Source organism: Molossus molossus, unplaced genomic scaffold (assembly GCF_014108415.1).
Source record: "Molossus molossus isolate mMolMol1 unplaced genomic scaffold, mMolMol1.p scaffold_m16_p_2, whole genome shotgun sequence".
NCBI lineage: Eukaryota > Metazoa > Chordata > Mammalia > Chiroptera > Molossidae > Molossus > Molossus molossus.
Genome location: NW_023425355.1, coordinates 103,070,314 through 103,090,332, shown reverse-complemented (window position 1 = coordinate 103,090,332; position 20,019 = coordinate 103,070,314). Strand labels below are relative to the sequence as shown.

Genomic DNA, 20,019 nt, shown 5'->3' with positions numbered 1-20,019 from the left:
TTTACCTTTTGCTATTCATTATTCTTATTTTTTTCTCTCCCTTCTTTCCTTTCATATTCTTTTATCTTCCCTTTTTTTCTTCTTATATTTCTTTTATTATTTTTGTTCTCTTTTCTCTTTCCTAATTATCTTTTCTTTTGTGGTTGTTTTTGTTGTAGGGTTATTTTATATGTTTTTGTTTTGTTGTGTTTTGTTTTGTTCTGTCAGTACCAGCACAATAGCTCATACAACATGGTCCGGGTTGAGCCTTACAACCAGACAGCTTGAGGGGAGATCCCACCCATGAACATGACAATGACAACAGGAAAGCCCAAATAATGTACACAAGGGACATTCCTAGAGCATCCAGCTGAAGAGATAAAAGAGACTATGCCAGTGGGTCTCACAGGACCCTTACTATATAAGGCCACTCCACAAAGACTGGGAGGCATAGAATTCCTACCTTTTACATAGAAACAAACAAAAGAGACAGGAAAAACAATGGAAAAACAAAGAAACAACCCCCAAATGAAATAAAAGGAGGAAGCTCTAGAAAAAGAGCTCCAGAGAAATGGAAGCAAGCAATTTATTAGATATAGACTTTAAAGTAATGGTTATAAGGATGGTCAAGGAACTTAGAGAAAATTACAAGGAACTTAGTTGAAACTACAATAGTATGAAAAAGAAATAGAAACCATGTATAAGAAACAGTCAGAAAAAAACACCCAATTAGAGCAGCAACAAGAAAAAAAAAAGAATTAAAAAGCAGAAAGATAATTTAAGGGAAATATAAGACAACATTAAATGTAACAACATCCAGAAGAAGAAGTGAGCAAGAAACAGAAAACCTGTTTAAAGAAATAATGACAGAAAACGTCCATAACCACATGAAGAAAAGAGTCACACAAGTTCAGGAAGCACAGAGAGGTCCAATCAAGATGAACACAAAGAGGTCCACACCAAGACACATCATAATTAAAAAAACAGGCATTAAAGACAAAGAATCTTAAAGGCAGCAATGGAGAGACAGAAAGTTACCTATAAGGGAGCTCTTATTAGACTGTCAGCTGATTTCTCAACAGAAACATTTCAGGCCAGAGGAGAGTTGCATGAAGTATTCAAAGTAATTAAAAGCAAGGACCTGAATCCAAGACTACTTTATTCAGCAAGGTTATCATTTAAAATAGAAAGAGAAATAAATAGCTTCTCAGACAAAAGAAGGTTAAAGGAGAATATTACCACCAAACCAGCACTGCAATAAATGTTAAAGAGACTGCTTTAACAAGAATAAATAATTGAGAGAGAGACAAACATAGGTATAAAGAAAAAAAACGGCAACAAATAAGTACATATCAGTAATAACCTTAAATGCTCTAATCAAAAGATATAGGGTAGCTGAATAGATAAGAAAACATGACCCATATATATATGCTGTCTACAAGAGAACCATTTCAGAACAAAAGGTTCACATGGACTAAAAATGAAGGAATCGAATAAAATATTGAATGCAAATGGGAAAAAAAAAAAGCTGGGGTAGATGTACTCATATCTGACAAAATAGACTTCAAAACAAAGGCTATAATAATAGAGAAAGAAGGTCACTACATAGTACTAAAAGGATCAATCCAACAAGAAAATGTAACCGTTGTAAACATATATACAAACAATATATGAGCATATATATATATATATATTTTATAGGGAGAGAGAGATAGAAACATCAATGTGAGAAAGAAACATCAATCAGCTGCCTCCTGCATGCCACCTACTGGGGATCAAGCCCACAACCCAGGCATGTGCCCTGAATGGGAATTGAACCGGGACCTCTCAGACTATGGGACAATGCTCAATCCACTGAGCCACACCAGCCAGGCATATTTTTGTTGTTTTTGTTGTTAATCTTCACCCAAGGATATTTTTCTATTGATTTTTAGATAGAATGAAATGGAGGGAGGGAGGGAGGGAGGGAGAGAGAGAGAGAAAAACACCCATGTGTAAGAGACACATTGAATGGTTGCTTCCCACATGACCCTGATCAGGGCCAGGGATCAAACCTGCAACCCAGGTATGTGCCCTTGACCAGGAATCAAACCCGAGACCCTTCAGTTCATGGGCTAATACTCTGACCACTTAGAAAACCCAGCCAGAGCTATATATATTAATAAAAAAAAAAACTCACTCTTGGAGAACTTTAAGGGAGAAAGCAACAACAATGCAGTCATAGTAGGGGACTTGAAGCCCACACTGACATCACTGGATAGATCTTCCAGACAAAATATCAATGAGGAAACAGCAACCTTAGTTGACACACTAGATCAGATGGATTTAATTAATATTTAAAGAACATTTCATCCTAAAGCAATAGAATATACATTCTTCTCAAGTACACATGAAACTTTCTCAAAGATAGACCACATGTTAGGACACGAAATAAGTCTTAACAAATTCAAGAAGATTGAAATCGTATCAAACATAATTTCAGATCACAATGACATGAAATCAACTACAATAAAAAAACTCCAAAATATTTAAATACATGGAGGCTAAATAGCATGTTATTAAACAATATCACTGATGAGATCAAGGAGGAAATAAAAAACTTCCTGGAAACAAACAAAAATGATCACACAACAACCCAAATCTATGGGACATAGCAAAATCAGTCCTGAGAGGGAAATTCATAGCATTACAGGCCTACTTCAAGAAACAAGAAACATTTATAATAAACTATCTAACCCTAACACTAAAAGAATTAGAAAGAGAGCAACAACAAAAGCCCAGAGTAAATAGAAGGAAGGAAATAATAAAGATCAGTGGAAATAAATGACATAGAGATTAAAAATACAATGTAAAACATCAATGAAACCAAGAGCTGGTTCTTTGAAAATATAATCAAGATTGATGAACCTGTAGCCAGATTCACCAAGAAACAAGGAGTAAGGACCCAAATAAATCAAATCAGAAATGAAAGAGGCAAAGTTAACAACTGACATCACAGAAATACAAAGGATTGTAAGAAAATACTATGAACAACTTTATGCCAACAAACTGGATAACCTGGGTGAAATGGAATAATTTCTAGAAACATACAATCTTCAAAACTCAATCAGGAAGAATCAGAAAACCTGAATAGGCAGATAACAACTAATTAAATTAAAGCCATTAAAAAAAACAAACAAAAAAACTCGCAAACAAAAGTCCTGGACTAGATGGATTTACAGGCAAGTTTTACCAAGCATTCAAAGAAGAACTAACACCTATCCTCCTCTAACTATTCCAAAAAATTCAAGAGAAGGGAAAATTTCCATGTTCTTTTTAGGAGACCAGCATAATTCTAATTACAAACCAGATAAAGACACTACAAAGAAAGAAAAATTTAGGCCAATATCCCTGATGAAAACAGATGCTAAAATAATCAACAAAATATTAGCAAATCAGATCCAGTAATACATTAAAAAATTATACACCATGACCAAGTGGGATTTATTCCAGGGATACAAAGCTGCTGCAATATTTGCAAATCAATAAACGTGATACATCACATAAACAAAATAAGGATAAAAATCACATGATCATACCAAAAGATGCAGAAAAAGCAATTGACAAAATCCAGAACCCATTTAAGATAAACACTCTCAGCAAAGTGGGAATAGAGAGATCATACTTCAACATAGTAAAGGCCATATATGACAAAACTACAACCAACATCAAACTCAATGGGCAAAAACTACAAGTATTTCCTTTAAAAAGTCAGGAACAAACAAGTATGTCCACTTTCATCAATCTTACTCAACACAGTACTAAAAGTCCTAGCCACAGCAATCAGACAAGAAGAAAAAAGTAAAAGGCATCTAAATTAGAAAAGAGGAAGTAAAACTGTCATTATTCACAGATGACATGATATTGTACATAGAAGAACCTAAAGATTCCACCAAAAAACTGCTAGATTTAATAAATGAATTTGGCAAAATAGGATATGAAATTAACATCCAGAAATTGATGGCATTTTTATACACCAATAATGAACTCTCAGAAAGAGAAACTAAAAAAATAAAAAATAAACATTTACCATTGCAATAACAACAAACAAAGATACCTGGTAATAAACTTAACCAAGGAGGTAAAAGACTTGTACTCAGAAAACTATAGGACATTGAAAAGGGAAATATAAGAAGATACAAACAAGTGGAAGAATATACTGTTCATGGATTGGAAGAATTGACATCATTAAAATGCCCAGACTACCAAAGGCAATCTACAGATTCAGTGTAATCCTTAGTAAAATACCAACAGCATATTTCACAGATCTAGAACAAATATTCCAAAAATGTATATGGAATCAAAAAACAACCCAAATAACTTCAGCAATCTTGAGAAAAAAGAACAAAGTTGGAGGTATCAAATTACTGGATATCAAAGTATATTACAAAACCATTGTATTCAAAACAGCCTGTTACTGGCACAAGAATAGGCATATACATCAATGGAACAAAATAGAAACCCCAGAAATTGAGCCACAAGTATATGGTCAATTAATATTTAACAAAGGACACCAGAGCATACAATGGAGTAAAGACAGTTTCTTCATTAAATGGTGTTGAGAAAATTGAACAGGTACATGAAAAAAAAAAATGAAACTAGAGCACCAAGTTACACTATACACAAGAATAAACTCAAAATGGATAAAAAAAAACTTAAATGTAAGTCATAAAACCATAAAAATTCAAGAAGAAAATATAGGCAGTAAAATCTCAGATATCTCATGTAGCAGTATTTTCACCAATACATCTCCTAGGGTAAAAGAAACAAAGGAAAAAATAAACAAATTGGACTACATCAAACTAAAAATGTTCCGCACAGCTAAAGAAACCACCAACAAAATGAAAGGGGAACCCACTGTATTGGAAAACATATTTACCAATAATATATCTGATAAGCGGTTAATTTCCAAAATACACAAAGAACTCATACAACTCAACACCAGGAAGACTAATAATCCAATTAAAATGAGCAAAGGACCTGAATAGACAGTTCTCCAAAGAGGACATACAGAAGGCCAAAATACATATGAAAAGATGCTCAATGTCACTAATCATCAAAGAAGTGCATATTAAAATGAAAATGAGGTATCACCTCACCTGCCAGAATGGTTTTCATCAATAAATCAACTGGCAAGAATTTGAAGAAAAGGGCAACTGGTGGGAACACAGACTGGTGCAGCCACTGTGGAAAGCAATATGGTGTCTCCTCAAAAAATTAAAAATGAAACTGCCATTTGACCCAGTGATCCCACTTCTGGGAATATATCCTAAGAAGCCCAAAACACCATTCAGAAAGAATATATGTACCCCTGTGTTATTTACAATAGCCAAGATCTGGAAACAGTCCAATTCTCCATCAGTAGATGAGTGAATAAAAAAGACATGGTACCTTTACAAAATGAAATACTATGTGGCTGTAAATAAAAAGGAGCTCTTGCCATTTGTGACAGCATAAAGGGACCTGGAGAGTATTGTGCTAAGTGAAATAAATCAGTCAGAGAAAGACAAATATCACATGATCTCACTTATATGTGGAATCTAATTACCAAACTAAACTGACAAATAAAATAGGTCCAGAGGCATGGATGTGTGGAGCAGAATGGCAGATCTCAGAGGGGAGGGGAAGAAATTAACAAAAGAACATATATGCATAACCCACAGACACTGACAGTAGTGTTGGGAAGGCCTGGGATGGAGTGGAGCTGAGTGGATGAGGGCAAAGGCGGGAGAGAATGGGAGGACATCTGTAATACTCTCAACAATAAATAACAATAAAATTAATATATATTATATATTCTTTGAAAATTTCTTTGAATGTTCTCTGAAAATGTTCTCAGAAAAGAGGGTGTATCCACTGTCAATAAAATATTTTTATACTTATTTAGATCTGATGAATTATGTTTTTCAAATATTCTAAGTAATCTTATATTTTTGGTCTACTTTATTTTATATTTTTTAATTGGTATACCTTTCTCTTTTTTTTTCTTTATTGATTTTAGAGAGAGAGGAAGTGAGAGGGAGAGAGAGATAGAAACATCAATGAGAGAGAACATTGATTGGCTGCCTCCTGCATGTCCCCCACTGGGGATCGGGCCCACAACTTTGGCATGTGTTCTGACAGGGAATCAAACCAGCGACCTCTTGGTGTATGGGTCGATGTTCAACTGCTGAGCTACACTGGCTGGACTTTTTGGTCTACCTTATCTTTAATAGTTATATTACATACAGACATTTCTATAATTTTCCTTCTTGTACTACAAACAGTTTTTCTTTACATATTTGGATGCCTGTTTTTGAGCAAATAAAAGAAAAAGGTCCATGACTACAATATCCTCAATATAGTTTATTTCTTTTATTGTTATAAAATGAATTTCTTGGAACCAATATGATTGTATGGTTATTGTTCTTGTTTTTATTTTTTTAAATAGGTAAATGACATGATCAGATGCATTATTTGGAGAATAGATTGATTGGGAGAAGGTAAGACCAAAAGATGAGAAGCCATAAATCATGAGTTATTGAATTAAGACAAAGGCTACAGAGAGGTTTTTAGGGGACTGGATAGAAGCAACTGGGTTGATGGGGACTGGGGCAAGTGAGAAGAATTGAAGGTAAGATCTAAATTTCTGACTTTGTTGACCATTATCTAAAAGGCAATATTGGAGGAAGAGTTAGGTTGGCTTTTCAGAATAGGCCATTTTATATAGTTCCTTCTATTTTTAAAAAATTAATTACTTAATTTATGTTTCTATTGTTGAAAGTATTACAAATGTCCCCAATTTTCCCCCATTGACCCCCTCCTTCTCGCTCCCTATAGTTCCTTATTTTTAATAACCATTTCAAAGGACTCAAGCCCAGACCTAAAGCTCAGTGTTAAATCTTTGTCAGTTGATTGCTTCCTTAAACCAAAGTCTTTCTTCCTTAATCTACAATACTAGGATAAACACTAAATTTCAGGGAGAACACATTTATTTTACATGCTAAGACCTCTTTCATAAATTTGAGGAATAACTTACACTAACAAAGAAGGAATAACTGTCCTTTCAATACTATCCCCAGGGTAGTCAATAGGTGAAGGTTATGTTTTCCACAAGAGGGCAGCATCACCTAATAAATTATGTTATTAAAAGCCTTCTTCAATGGGGGCTGAGAAGGGGAGGCTGAAAGGGTGGACAAGGTACATTCAGGGAGCCATAGGATCTGCCACACCTATGAAAACCAAAGGTCCCTACTATCTCCAAGGCCATAATTAAGTGACTGGTAGTAGCAGATGGTGCTACAGGGGAGAGAAAGAGCACATGCAGCTTACCAAGAGCAGATGAGTGGGTGACACAGCTGAACACTCTTGTTATTACGACTAGCTCAAAAGCCACCCTGGATGGTATCTACATTCCTTCTAAGTGTTGGTATTTCTAGTATCTTTGTATAACCAGTATATCACACGGTCTTTTATTTCCTGTTCAGATCTTTGTCACCTCTAAATGGTTTCCCAGAAAATCATGTTCTCTGAAGGTCAGATTGCAAAGCACACTACAGTTCTGACGCTCTCCTTATTTAATAATGTTTGGTTACTCAATTATGTTTCTTTTATGTCTAGGGAAAGAAATGAGACTGAAATTCATTGAGAACCCACTATGTAAAAGGCATTTTACATAAATTGCCTCATTTAATCAACACAACAATGCCATTATAGAGCTATTATTTCCCCTATGAAACAACTAGGAGGTAACATACAAGACATTATCTGACTCCAAAACAAAAACTCTTCCAAACGCACTAAGCTATCCCTCCAAGAAGACTTATTTAAAACCTAAATCATGACCAATTCAAGACTGAGTCAGTGACAATGTGTCTATTGTATAAAGCATTACTCAAGATGTCACCTCTCGTCCAAGTACATGGATAGGCATGGCTATTATATTACCAGCAGGTAATATACTAAATTATTAGGATCCTATATTACCTCACCCTTACTAACTAAAAACCCTTGCACCCTACACATTTCTTCCTCAAGATAAATCATTAAGACACAATTGCAGGAAGATGGCGGCAGGCAGGACCAGAGGGAGGGTGAGTGTGTGAGAGAGTGTGAGTGGACGTGCAGGTGGACAACCAAACCTGAGCAGTGCAGAGCTGCTGAGCAGAAAGTTCCTGTGCTATGGACAGGAGCAGCCAGCTACCACAGTAAGCGGCCCTTCAGGGCGCTTCTCCCTGCACTGCGGGGAGGTCCCACCATTTTGGAAGATCCCAGGTCTTTCCTGGGAGGAGGCAGTGGGAGTCGCTAGGGCCCAGCAACCTCAGCCCACCAGTACACCTGGCACCATCGGACCAGTGGATACTTTGTGTCAACACAGACCGGTGCACAGTAGTAGAGCTCCCAAGGTGCTGATCGCAGAAGCCTCAACAGCCCGGAGCCCAGCACCATCCCCCACAGTAGCAGCCCAATCAAACTCTAGATAAACCCCCAGCAATAGAGGCTGGGGAGCAGACATCCATCCCCAGGCAACAGAAGCACAGACCACCAGCTGAGACCCATCCCCAAAAACTACAGCAAAAGCTGAGCAGGAGTGAAGCCTCAAAGGGCAGCAGCACTCCCCAGTCACCAGTTGCAGGACCTGGGGCTCCACAGAGGCATGTGTGGTCCAGCAGCTCACAAAAGCAGTGGAAAGCCTGAGCCTCAGAGACTGGTGCAATCCAGCTGCCCAATCTCAGGAATTGCAGGGTACAGGGGCACCAAAGAGGCCTGTGTGACCCAGCAGGGACTGTGCGATCTAGTTACCCCCAGGACCCGCTGGATGCTGAAGTACCAGAGGCCTGCATGACCCAAAGGGAATGTGCAATCCAGTTACCCGCTGGACCTGCAGGGCACTGAAACACCAGAGAGGCATGTGTGACTCAGCAGGGACTGTGCCATCCAATTACCCAAGGGACCTACAGGGTGCTGAAGCACCAGAGAGGCCTGTGCAACCCAGCAGCCCATAACATAAGCATAGAGCCAGGTCCCCAAAGGGACTGTGCGATCCAGTTACTGGCGGGACCTGCAGGGTGCAGGGGTACCAGGAAGGCCTGTGAAACCCACCTATGCACAAGATAGGCATAGAGGATATGAAAATGGAGGCGGAGTGAGTACAACCTACGCAGATGATCTCCCAGGACCAAATGGGAATTACAACTAAAATGAAGACAAATCCTCTGAAAAAAGCAACAGAAAAGCAGCAGGACAGGACCATATAACCAGGGACACTGGTAGGATCTGCAGAGGCACAAGAGGGTGGTGGGTTGGAAGCCCATGGACAGCAGCAGTCTTAGCTGTGAGCAGCACCCTTGGGGAATACAGACCAAGCCCACTCCACAGCACAGAGAGCCAGGACAGAGCTCTAAAATGGCCACAGCCACTCAGCTGGGGGCTACAGTAGAGGCAGGGCAGATTGGGCTGGCACTCTGTGGGAACACCCGGGATTTGGACGGCACACAAAGTTGCGGCCACAAAGGACGGTGGCCAGTGTGCTCCTTCCCAGAGCTGTGGGGAAAAACAGCAGTCCCCCCCATTCAAAGATTCAGCCTTTTCCAGGTGAGGCAAAGAAATGCAAATTGAGGATCATTAACAACCAGCATCTATCCCACCCTCTGGAAATCCTCTTATGCAGAACAACAGGGCTACATTCCAAGGCACTGAGTAACTGAGACTACTAACTACCAGGAAAAAGGTAGAGGATAACTGAACCCTTCCTGGGCTTGCAAATCTACCCAGAAAAGTAAGACTTGACAGTGGTGTATAACGTGGGCCCACCCACGCTCATTCAAACCCAGTAGAGGGAGCCACAAACAGAAGAACACCAACACTCACAGGAAAAATTTGGCAGGATCCAAAACCCACTGAGATAGCCAAAATGGTGAAACAAAGAAACAAATCCCAAACAAAAGAACAAGAAAACTCTATCAAAAATGAGATCAATGAAATGCAGCTAAGCAAATTATCAGAGGTAGAGTTCAGAGCCATGATCTTGAGGAAGCTCAACAGTATGAGTAAGGACATCAGCACCATGAATAAAGATATAAAAACACTGAAAACCAACCAAGTGGAAATAAAGAATGACATAGCAGAAATTAAGAACACATTGGAAGGACTAACAAGCAGAGTAGAGGAAGCTGAGGATCATTTCAGTGAATTAGAAGACAAGGTAAAAGAAAAAATCAACCAATCAGAAAACAAAAAGGAAAAAACAATAAAAAAAAAACAGGAATACAGCTTAAGAGAACTGTGGGACAACTGGAAACGTAATAATATTCTCATCATAGGAGTCCCCGAAGAGGAAGAAAAGGGGCAAGGGTTAGAGAATAGGTTTGAAGAAATAGTTACAGAAAACGTTCCTAACTTGGTGAAGGAAGAAGGCATTCAAGTTCAAGAAGCACAGAGAGACCCAAGTACGAAGAACCCAAGACGGCCCACACCAAAACACATAGTAATTAAAATGCCAAAAATTAAAGACAAAGAAAGAATCCTAAAAGCAGCAAGAGATAAGCAACAAGTTACCTACAAAGGAAACCCCATAAGGCTCTCAACTGACTTCTCAACAGAAACACTACAGGCCAGAAGGGAATAGCAGAAAGCAATCAAGGTCATGAAAAACAAGGATCTGAATCCAAGACTACTCTATCCAGCAAGGCTATCATTCAAAATAGAAGGTCAAATAAAGTGCTTTCCAGACGAAAAAAAAAAAAAAAGGCTAAGGGAATATATTAACACCAAACCAGCACTGCAAGATATGCTAAAATGACTGCTGTAATTAGTAGAAGAAATAGGAAGAAAAATACAACCACACTAAACAAAAATGGCAATAAATAAGTACATATCAGTTATCACCTTAAATGTGAATGGTTTGAATGCTCCAATAAAAAGACACAGAGTAGCTGACTGGGTAAGAAATAATGACTCACGTATATGTTGTTTACAAGAGACCCTCCTCACAACAAAAGACTCACATAGGTTGAAAGTGAAGGGATGAAAAAAAATCTCAAGCAAATGAAAAGCATAAAAAAGCTGAGGTGGCAATAATCATATCTGGTAAAGTAGATTTCAAAATGAAGGCCATAACTACAGACAAAGAAGACCACTACATATGTGGAAAGGACCTATCCAACAGGAAGATATAACCTTGGTAAACCTATGCAACCAATATAGGAGCACCAACATATATTAAATATCTTTTGGAGGACTTCAAAGTAGAAATCAACAGCAATACAATCATAGCAGGGGAATTCAATACGCCACTCACATCACTGGATAGATCTTCTAGACAGAAAATTAACAAGGAAAAACAGACTCTAAATAAAGCGCTAGATCAAATGGATTTAATAGATATCTACAGAGAATTACACCCCAAAAATGCAGAATTCACATTCATCTCAAGTGCACATGGGCCATTCTAAGATAGAGCACATGTTAGGGCACAAACTACGTCTCTAAAAGTTCAAGAAGAGTGAAATCATATCAAGCATCTTCTCAGATCACAATGGCAAGCAAATAGAAATCAACTATAACAAGAACATGCAAAGACATTTGAAAACATGGAGGCCAAATAGCATGTTAATGAACAATGAATGGGCTACCATGGAGATCAAGAAGAAATTAAAAACCTCCTGGAATCCAATGAAAATTAACACACAACAAAACAATATCTATGGGATGCAGCAAAAGCAGCTCTGAGAGGGAAGTTCATAGCACTACAGGCCTACCTCAAGAAGCAAGAAAAATTACTAACAGACTATTTAACCTCACAATTTAAAGAACTAGAAAGCAAACAAAAAGAAATCCCCAGAGCAAGTAGAAGGAAGGAAATAGTAAACATCAGAGCAGAAATAAATGACATGGAGACCAAAAAAACAATTCAAATGATCAATGAAACAAAGAGCTGGTTCTTTGAAAAGATAAACAAGATTGATGGACCCTTAGCTAGACTCACCAAGAAACAAAGACAGAGAACCCAAATACACAAAATCAGAAATGAAAGAGGAGAAATAATAACTGACAGCACAGAAATACAAAGGATTGTTAACAAATATTATGAGCAATTATACTGTAACAAATTGGAAAATCTAAGTGAAATAGACAAATTTGTAGAAACCCATAGTCTACCAAAACTGAACTGGGAAGAGATAGGAAACTTGAACAGACCAATAACAACAAAAGAAATTGAAGATATAATCAAGACTCTCCCAGAAAAGAAAATCCCAGGCCAGAAAGGCTTCACGGGGGAATTTTACTGAACATTCAAAGAAGAACTAATACCCATTCTTCTCAAACTACTTCAAAAAATTCAACAAGAAATAAGACATCCAGACTCATTTTATGAGGCCAGCATAATTTTAATTCCAAAACCAGAAAAAGACGCTACAAAGAAAAAAACTACAGACCAATATCCCTGATCAACATAGATGCCAAAATCCTGAACAAAATACTAGCAAATCAAATCCAACAATACAACAAAAAAAATTATTCACCACGACCAAGTGGAATTCATCCCAGGGATACAAGGCTGGTACAGTATTCACAAATCAATAAATGTGACACACTACATAAACAAAATGAAAGATAAAAACCATATGATCATACCAATAGACACTGAAAAAGTATTTGACAAAATCCAGCATCCATTTCTGATAAAAACGTTCAGCAATCTGGAAATAGAGGGATCATATCTTGACCATATATAAAAGACCTACAGCCAACATCGTACTAAATACGCAATAATTAAAAGCATTTCCCTGAAGAACGGAACAAGGTAAGGATGCCCACGTTTACCATTCTTATTTAACATAGTACTGGAAGTCTTAGCCACAGCAATCAGCCAGGAAGAAAAATAAAAGAGATCCAATTTGGAAAGAAGAAAGTGAAATGGTCATTATTCGCAAATGACATGATACTATACGTAGAAAACTCCAAGGACTCAATCAAAAATTTACTAGACTTAATAAATGAATTTGGCCAAGTATGAGGATACAAAATTAATATCAAGAAATCCATGGCATTCTTATACACCAATGATGAACTCACAGAAAGAGAAACTAATAAAACAATCCCATTTACCATTGTGGCAAATAAATTAAGATAACTAGGAATAAACTTAACCAAAGAAATAAAGGACCTATTCGTAGAAAACTACAGATCATTGAAAAAAGAAGGAGAGGAAGATATAAAAAAAGTGGAAGCACATACCTTGTTCATGGACTGGAAGAATTAACATCATTAAAATATCCATATTACCCAAAGCAATCTATAGATTCAATGCAAGCCCCATCAAAATACCAATGACATACTTCACAGGACTGGAACAAATACTTCAAAAGTTCATATGGATCCAATAAAGACCTCGAATAGCCATAGCAATCTTGAAAAAGAAGAACAAAGTAGGAGGGATCACATTACCAAATTTCAGCTTATACTACAAAGCCACTATAATCAAAACAGCCTGGTACTGGAACAAGAACAGACATATAGACCAGTGAAACAGAACAGAGAACCCAGAAATGGACCCAAGGCAATATACTCACTTAATATTTGTCAAAGTTGGCAAGAGCATACAATGGAGTAAAGACAGCCTCTTTAATAAATGGTGCTGGGAAAATTGGACAGCTACATGCAAAAAAATTTAAGTAGACCATCAACTTATACCATACACAGGAATAAACTCAAAATGCATAAAAGACTTAAAGGTGACTCATGAATCCATAAAAAGTCCTAGAACAAAATCTAATCAACAAAATTTCAGACATCATACACAGCAAACTTTTCACTGATACATCACCTAAGGCAACAGAAACAAAGGAGAAAATGAACACATGGGACTACATCAAACTCAAAAGCATCTGCACAGCAAAAGATACAATCATCAAAATGGAAAGGCAACCCACTGTATGGGAGAGCATAATTACCAATATATCAGATAAGGGTTTAATTTCCAATATATATAGAGTGCTCATACAAGTCAACAAAAGGAAGACAAAGAACCCAATTAAAAAATCGGCAGAACTAAATAGACACCTCTCCAAACAGGACATACAAATGGCTAAGAGTCATATGAAGAAATGCTCAACATCACTAATCATCAGAGAGATGCAAATTAAAACAACAATGAGGTATCACCTCACACCTGTCAGAATGGCCACCATCAACAAATCATCAAACAAGTGTTGGTGAGGGTGTGGAGAAAAGAGGACTCTAGTACACTGCTGGTGGGAATGCAGATTGGTGCAGCCACTATGGAAAACAATATGGTGTTACCTCAAAATATGAAAAATTGAACTGCCATTTGACCCAGTGATCCCACTTCTAGGATTATACCCTAAGAAGCCCAAAACACAAATCAGAGAGAATATATGTACTCCCATGTTCATAGAAGCACTATTTACAATAGCTAAGATCTGGAAACAGCCCAAATATCCATCAGTGGATGAATGGATAAAAAAGCAGTGGTACATATACACAATGGAGTGTATCCCCAGAAGAGGGGGTGGAGGGAGAAACAAACCACAGAACTTATATGCATGTATGCATGAGCAACGGACATGGACAACAAAGTTTGGGAAAGGGCAGGGAGGGAGGGAAAGGAGGGAATCAATGGGGGAAAAAGGAGAAACATCTATAACAAAAATAAATTAATTAATTTTAAAAAAGCTGTGGTACATATACACAATGGAGTACTATGCAGCTGTTAGAAAGAAACATCTTTTATTCTTTGAGATGACATGGAGAGACCTGAAAGTATTATCCTAAGCAAAACAAGCCAAACAGAGAAAGACAAGTATCATATGATCTCTTATTTGTGGAATATAATGAACATAACAGTTTGAGGAATGGGGTAGTCCCAAAGATGTGGAAGTGGGGCACAGACTGACAATCCCCAGAAGAGAGTGTGGTGGAGGAGAGATAAACCACAGAACTTATATGCATGTATGCATGAACAATGGACATAGACAACAAAGCTGGGGACATGGTGGGGAGAGAGGGGGAGGGAGAATCAGTGGGGGAAAAAGGAGAAACATCTGTAACAAAAATAAATTAATCAATTAAGAAAAAAAGATAAATCATTTAGGTGTAGAGCATGAGAACAATGAAAGAATTACAGATAACTTCTGTGTTTCTGACTTGGTTGACTGAGGGCATGTTTGCCTCAGTCACTGTGATAAGGAGCTTGGAAAGAGAAGATGACATTTTAGGTTTTGAGCATGTTGTACTTGATATTCTTCAGAGACTTCTATAAATGTCCAATAGGATGTTGGTTATATGAGTCTGGGGCACAAGGGATATACTCATCCACATATAGATTATAATTGAAGCTCTAGAACTGGGTGAGATTTTCCATGGTATATTAATGAAGTCAGAAATAATGGAACTAGGGGAAACACTAACATTTAAGGGATGGTCAAAAGAAGAGAAGGTAGGAACCTGGTTTTTTTAAAAAAATGAACAGAGAGGTAATAAAAGAACTAGTAAATGGTTATCTTGAAAGCAAGAAAGGAGAGTTTCAGAAAGATGGGCATAATCCACAGTAACAAGATCAAATGCTATGTATAAGTCATATTTGATGAAGATTAAAAATAATTCATTGTCTTTGACATTTAGACGGTAATATGTAGCTTTTGACAGAGTAGTTTCAGTGGAGTTCTGAAGGTCAAATTTAGACTGCAATGGGTAGAAAACAAAATGGTAGGTGAAGAGTGAAGAGACAGTGATTATAGAATCTCCTTTTGAAAGACTGAGCCTAAGCAAAAGAAGGAAGGTGGGGTAGTAGCCAGAGGGGGAAGTATAATTGTGGAAAGACACATTATTATTTTTTTCAGAGTAAAAATAATTTTATTTGTGACAGGTTGGAGTAGTGAAGGGCCAGTTATAGAAGTTGAACCTTAAAAAGGGCAAGACTTCATGAAGAGAAGGGCTTTTGTCCTCTTCCATCCTATCTACAGCTCTGTCTAGCAAGTAAAACAGAGCCTGTAGTACCACATGTTGGACTGACTAGTGGGGATGATGCAATCTGGTAGTGAAGAGGGCGATGGAGGTTCCTGTTGGGTCCCGAACAGATGGTAAATTTTCCACTAAGCATCTCAGAACAGAGAGGTTCTTAGTGAGGTTTCAGCTTCACAATGCCTTCCTGCCTTCGTGTGTTTCCTCTGCGTTGTGGAGCACATCAAACTTCCTGGCCATGAAGAACTTTACAGCCACATTCCAAGAAAGAGAGGAAACGTTGTATTGAACTGTCCTCTTGTTATTCTCTTCAAGAAACTGCTTAGTGGCCTGGATTGCAGGTCTGATCACCTACCAGGTTGGGGTTGTGCGGAAGGCAGTCAATGTTGTGTCTCTTTCACATCAATGTTTTTCTCTCCCTCTCTTCCTCCCTCCCACTCTATCTAAAAATAAATAAGTAAATAAAAATCAATGAATCCTCAGGTGAAGATTAACCAAAAAAGATAATGTGCCTGGGGAGAAGTAGGGGAAGGGGAAAGGCCCAGCATGCTCCCTGGAAAGACACTTTAAATTATTTTTTCTAATAAAAATAATTAAGATGGAGAAACGTATGCATATGTATAAAAAAATAAAATAAAAGACGTGAAGAAATATAAGCTCCAGTAGTACACAGCAAAGATGCAGCAACCATATGGAAAGCTCACCAGGCAGATGTTTGGAGGCAGGAGAATGACTATGTCCTAAAATGCTCTTAATTTCCTCTACTTATGGCACTCAACTCACCTGGAATGCCTTTTCCTTCTGATGGTTTATTTATCAAATTCTACCCACCCTTTAGCTTAAATTCCACCTCCTCTATGGTGTTTAATCCTATCAATCTATTCTGAAGTTGCTTTCTTTCTCCTGAACTCCATTTGACAATCAAAATCTCCTAAATTGCTATCTTCAGAAATGTACTGCTAACTAATTTATCATATGTGTCTTTTCTCCTCTGCTAGACTGTATAGTCCTCAAGGGCAGGGTTTCTATCTTAGAGTTTGCCACAGCCTCCGGAATGCCTATCATGGAAGGTAGTAGGGTCTCTTTAAATCTATGCGGTTGAACAGTGGCAGCCTGTTAGGAAGAAGACAGAAAAATGCTGGGTTAGGTAGGCCCTTGGTGTGTATGGAGTCATTTTGTTCTCTCAACAGAAAATAAAGAGACTGGCCCTGGCCGGTTTGGCTCAGTGGTTGGAGCGTCTGCCTGCGGTCTGGAGAGACCCGGGTTCGGTTCCCGCTAAGGGCACGTATCTCGGTTGCAGTTTGTCCCCGGCCCTGGTTGGTCGTGCGGGTGGCAGCCACTCGATGTGTCCCTTTCACATCGATGTTTCCCTCTCTCTCTCTTCCTCTCTCTCCCTCCCACTCCCACTCTATCTGTACAAAAAATGGAAAAATGTCCTCGGGTGACGATAAAAAAATAAAAAAATAAATAAAGAAAGAAAGAAAATAAAGAGACTGAATCTTGCAGAAGTAAAATAAATTTGTCCAAGTGACAATGGTAGTATATGACAGTGCTGGGATTTGAACCAAAGGCCTTTTTCCTAATGCATTCTTCTTTACTTGTCTGCAGAATTCTGTTATGGGAAACACCTTTCTTCTTAGTGATAATGAGAGAGATATGACTCTCTCAAGTGGTTTTCGCAGCCCCTGCACCATGTGGTGAAGCTCCCTGTGCCTTACCTCCTGACAATCAGCTTGAGGATCCGGAAGGAGCCTTTGATGAGAATGAGGGCTTCTTGGCGGGAACCATATAATGGAGTGCCATTGATATTCACCAGCTCATCACCAGTCCTCATCTTCTGGGACAAGGCTGCCTTGCCCCCATCTTCAATCTGTGTTGCAGAGAACAAAACAGAAATCAGGTGGTGAGGCAAATCCTTCCCTAAAATTCTACTCCCTGGCTTCTCCCAACCTCTGAGCCGAAATGAGTACTGAGGCAGGGTGGGATGGCGCGAGGTGGTGGTGAGGTAGGTGAGGAATGGCTCCAGGAAGCCCCAGGCAGCAGCTAAAAAGCTGATCGCAGGCCATTATTTACTGAAGGCAAAGTTTGAGCAAGCCCTTGAGGAAGGAGGCAACACAGTAATAATACAATCTGTCCATCTGGGGAGACAAGCACTTTTAAATATGAAAGTAATGCTTGGAAGGAACCCCACAATATGGGCTAAAGTAACAGAACGGCATAGCAAAATGTGCATGTATATTAGAGCCAGAAGAGCTAAACTCCAGCAAAATCACCTTTGGCAAGTCCTCTCCTATCTTTGGGCATACTTTGAACTCTGACAAACTTGAGTTTGGATCTTGGGTCTAGTACTTCCTAGCTGTGTAACCCTGAGCAAGTTACCTAATATCTCTGTGTCTCAAGGACCTGATGAGTGAAATATAGATAACACAAGTACCTACCTCACAGGGTTGTTAGTATACAAAGTGTTTGGGAGCAGTAAGCCCTCAAAACATGTAAGAGCTTTGATTGTTATAGCAAAGGGGTTGACTCAGAAGGTAGCTTCCAGCTCAATATTCTGTGAGTGGAATTGCAAATTCAAAAGATACAAAGTATGTACAAACAAAGTACTTGATATTTATCTGTGTTCTTCAAGAAGTACCTAGCACAGTGCTTCCAGTGTCTGGCACATAGTGGATATTTACCAAAAGCTGGGAACCTGGGTGTTCATTCTTCCACCACAGTCTACAGAATTTCCATTGAGTAGGGCAATTCTTGGCAAGAAGGTAGTCAATTTACATTGAGTAGGACAACCTTGGCAAGAAGGGGGCATTGAAAGCAAAGTTATAAATAATAGCCACTGGGGCAGGCAAAAAAAATCAAAGCAGAATGGAACTTGTTTATGGTTATTTTTATATATATTTCTTCAACTGAAAAGGTGAGTTCTACCTACTAGAACATCAATTTCATCCATAGTGGTAAGAATTATCTCATTCATCCATTAATTTATTCTTCAAATTTTTAGTGAATTTCTAGTATGCACAGACATGGTGGAGATACAGAAAAGAGAAAAGCACACACAACTCCCAGACTCAGGTGGGTTACCATCTAAAATTCATATGTTCACATAAGTGGTCAAATAAAAAATGGTCCAACCCACTGATGAAACCAGGGAGAGGTATTTATTTGTGTTTGTTTTTCCCAAGGTCAAGGAAGGTGAAGGTGATTAAACCACACAATCCTTAGAGAAAATTAGATTCTAAGTGGGGCGACTATGGGCTGGTCTTCGCTGCAGGTGTTTTACACTTACTTCTACTCTTGTTCCAATCTTTCTCTCAGTCTTTAAAAGCATCCCTCCAATCTATCCCACACCATGGAAATTAGAATATTGCTGAGCTTTAGGTTGGCCAGCTCATATGCAATTTGGCAGATGAGACCTCCTGAGAGCAGAGAAAAATGTTAATTCAGTATTTCACAACCCCATCAAATAAATTGAAATTCTGAGTTAAATCACAGACTGTTATTAAATTTATTGCTGCTAACCCAACAGGTTTTTTTTTTTAATTAACCTTTGTTTGATAAATTACAGGTTAGCCAAGTGACTTTGAATATATATACCTTTGTTCCAGTACTGGGGTCACCACTCAAAACAAGCCAATATTGGTAAATGGGGAACAACTCTCAGCAAATTAATTAGGATTGCACTCTTATTTCCATTGTTATTATCATTATTACTTCACAGTTACTGGTGCCTGCTGCCAACAACAACAACAACAAAAAGTGCTGTACTTGAATTTCAGGAGTTCTATTTTAATGACTCATTCCTTTGGCATCCATGGAAGGCCCTCAGCATCAGGCAGGACTTTGAACAGGGACCAGCCATTCGAAAGGGCTTCCTTAGGCTAACAACCACAACAGGAATCTAACTAATGAATGCTAATGGTTTTTCCTGTTGATGTACATTAGTCTTAATTCACTCTCCCCTTTATTTTATTCATAGAACTCGATTATCCACATTACTGTTACCCATAGTGAGTCTTCCCTTTAATATGTATTGATATT

General features: G+C 38.3%; 1 protein-coding gene across 1 annotated transcript in view; it reads right to left on the bottom strand.

The window, feature by feature from the left end:
* Positions 1–20,019, bottom strand: part of SHROOM4 (shroom family member 4) — a 226,153-nt gene that overhangs the window by 119,784 nt on the left and 86,350 nt on the right. The window contains exon 2 of the mRNA XM_036271297.1: positions 17,700–17,851. Coding sequence (XP_036127190.1) covers positions 17,700–17,851 — 152 coding nt within the window. The remainder of the gene's footprint in view (positions 1–17,699; positions 17,852–20,019) is intronic.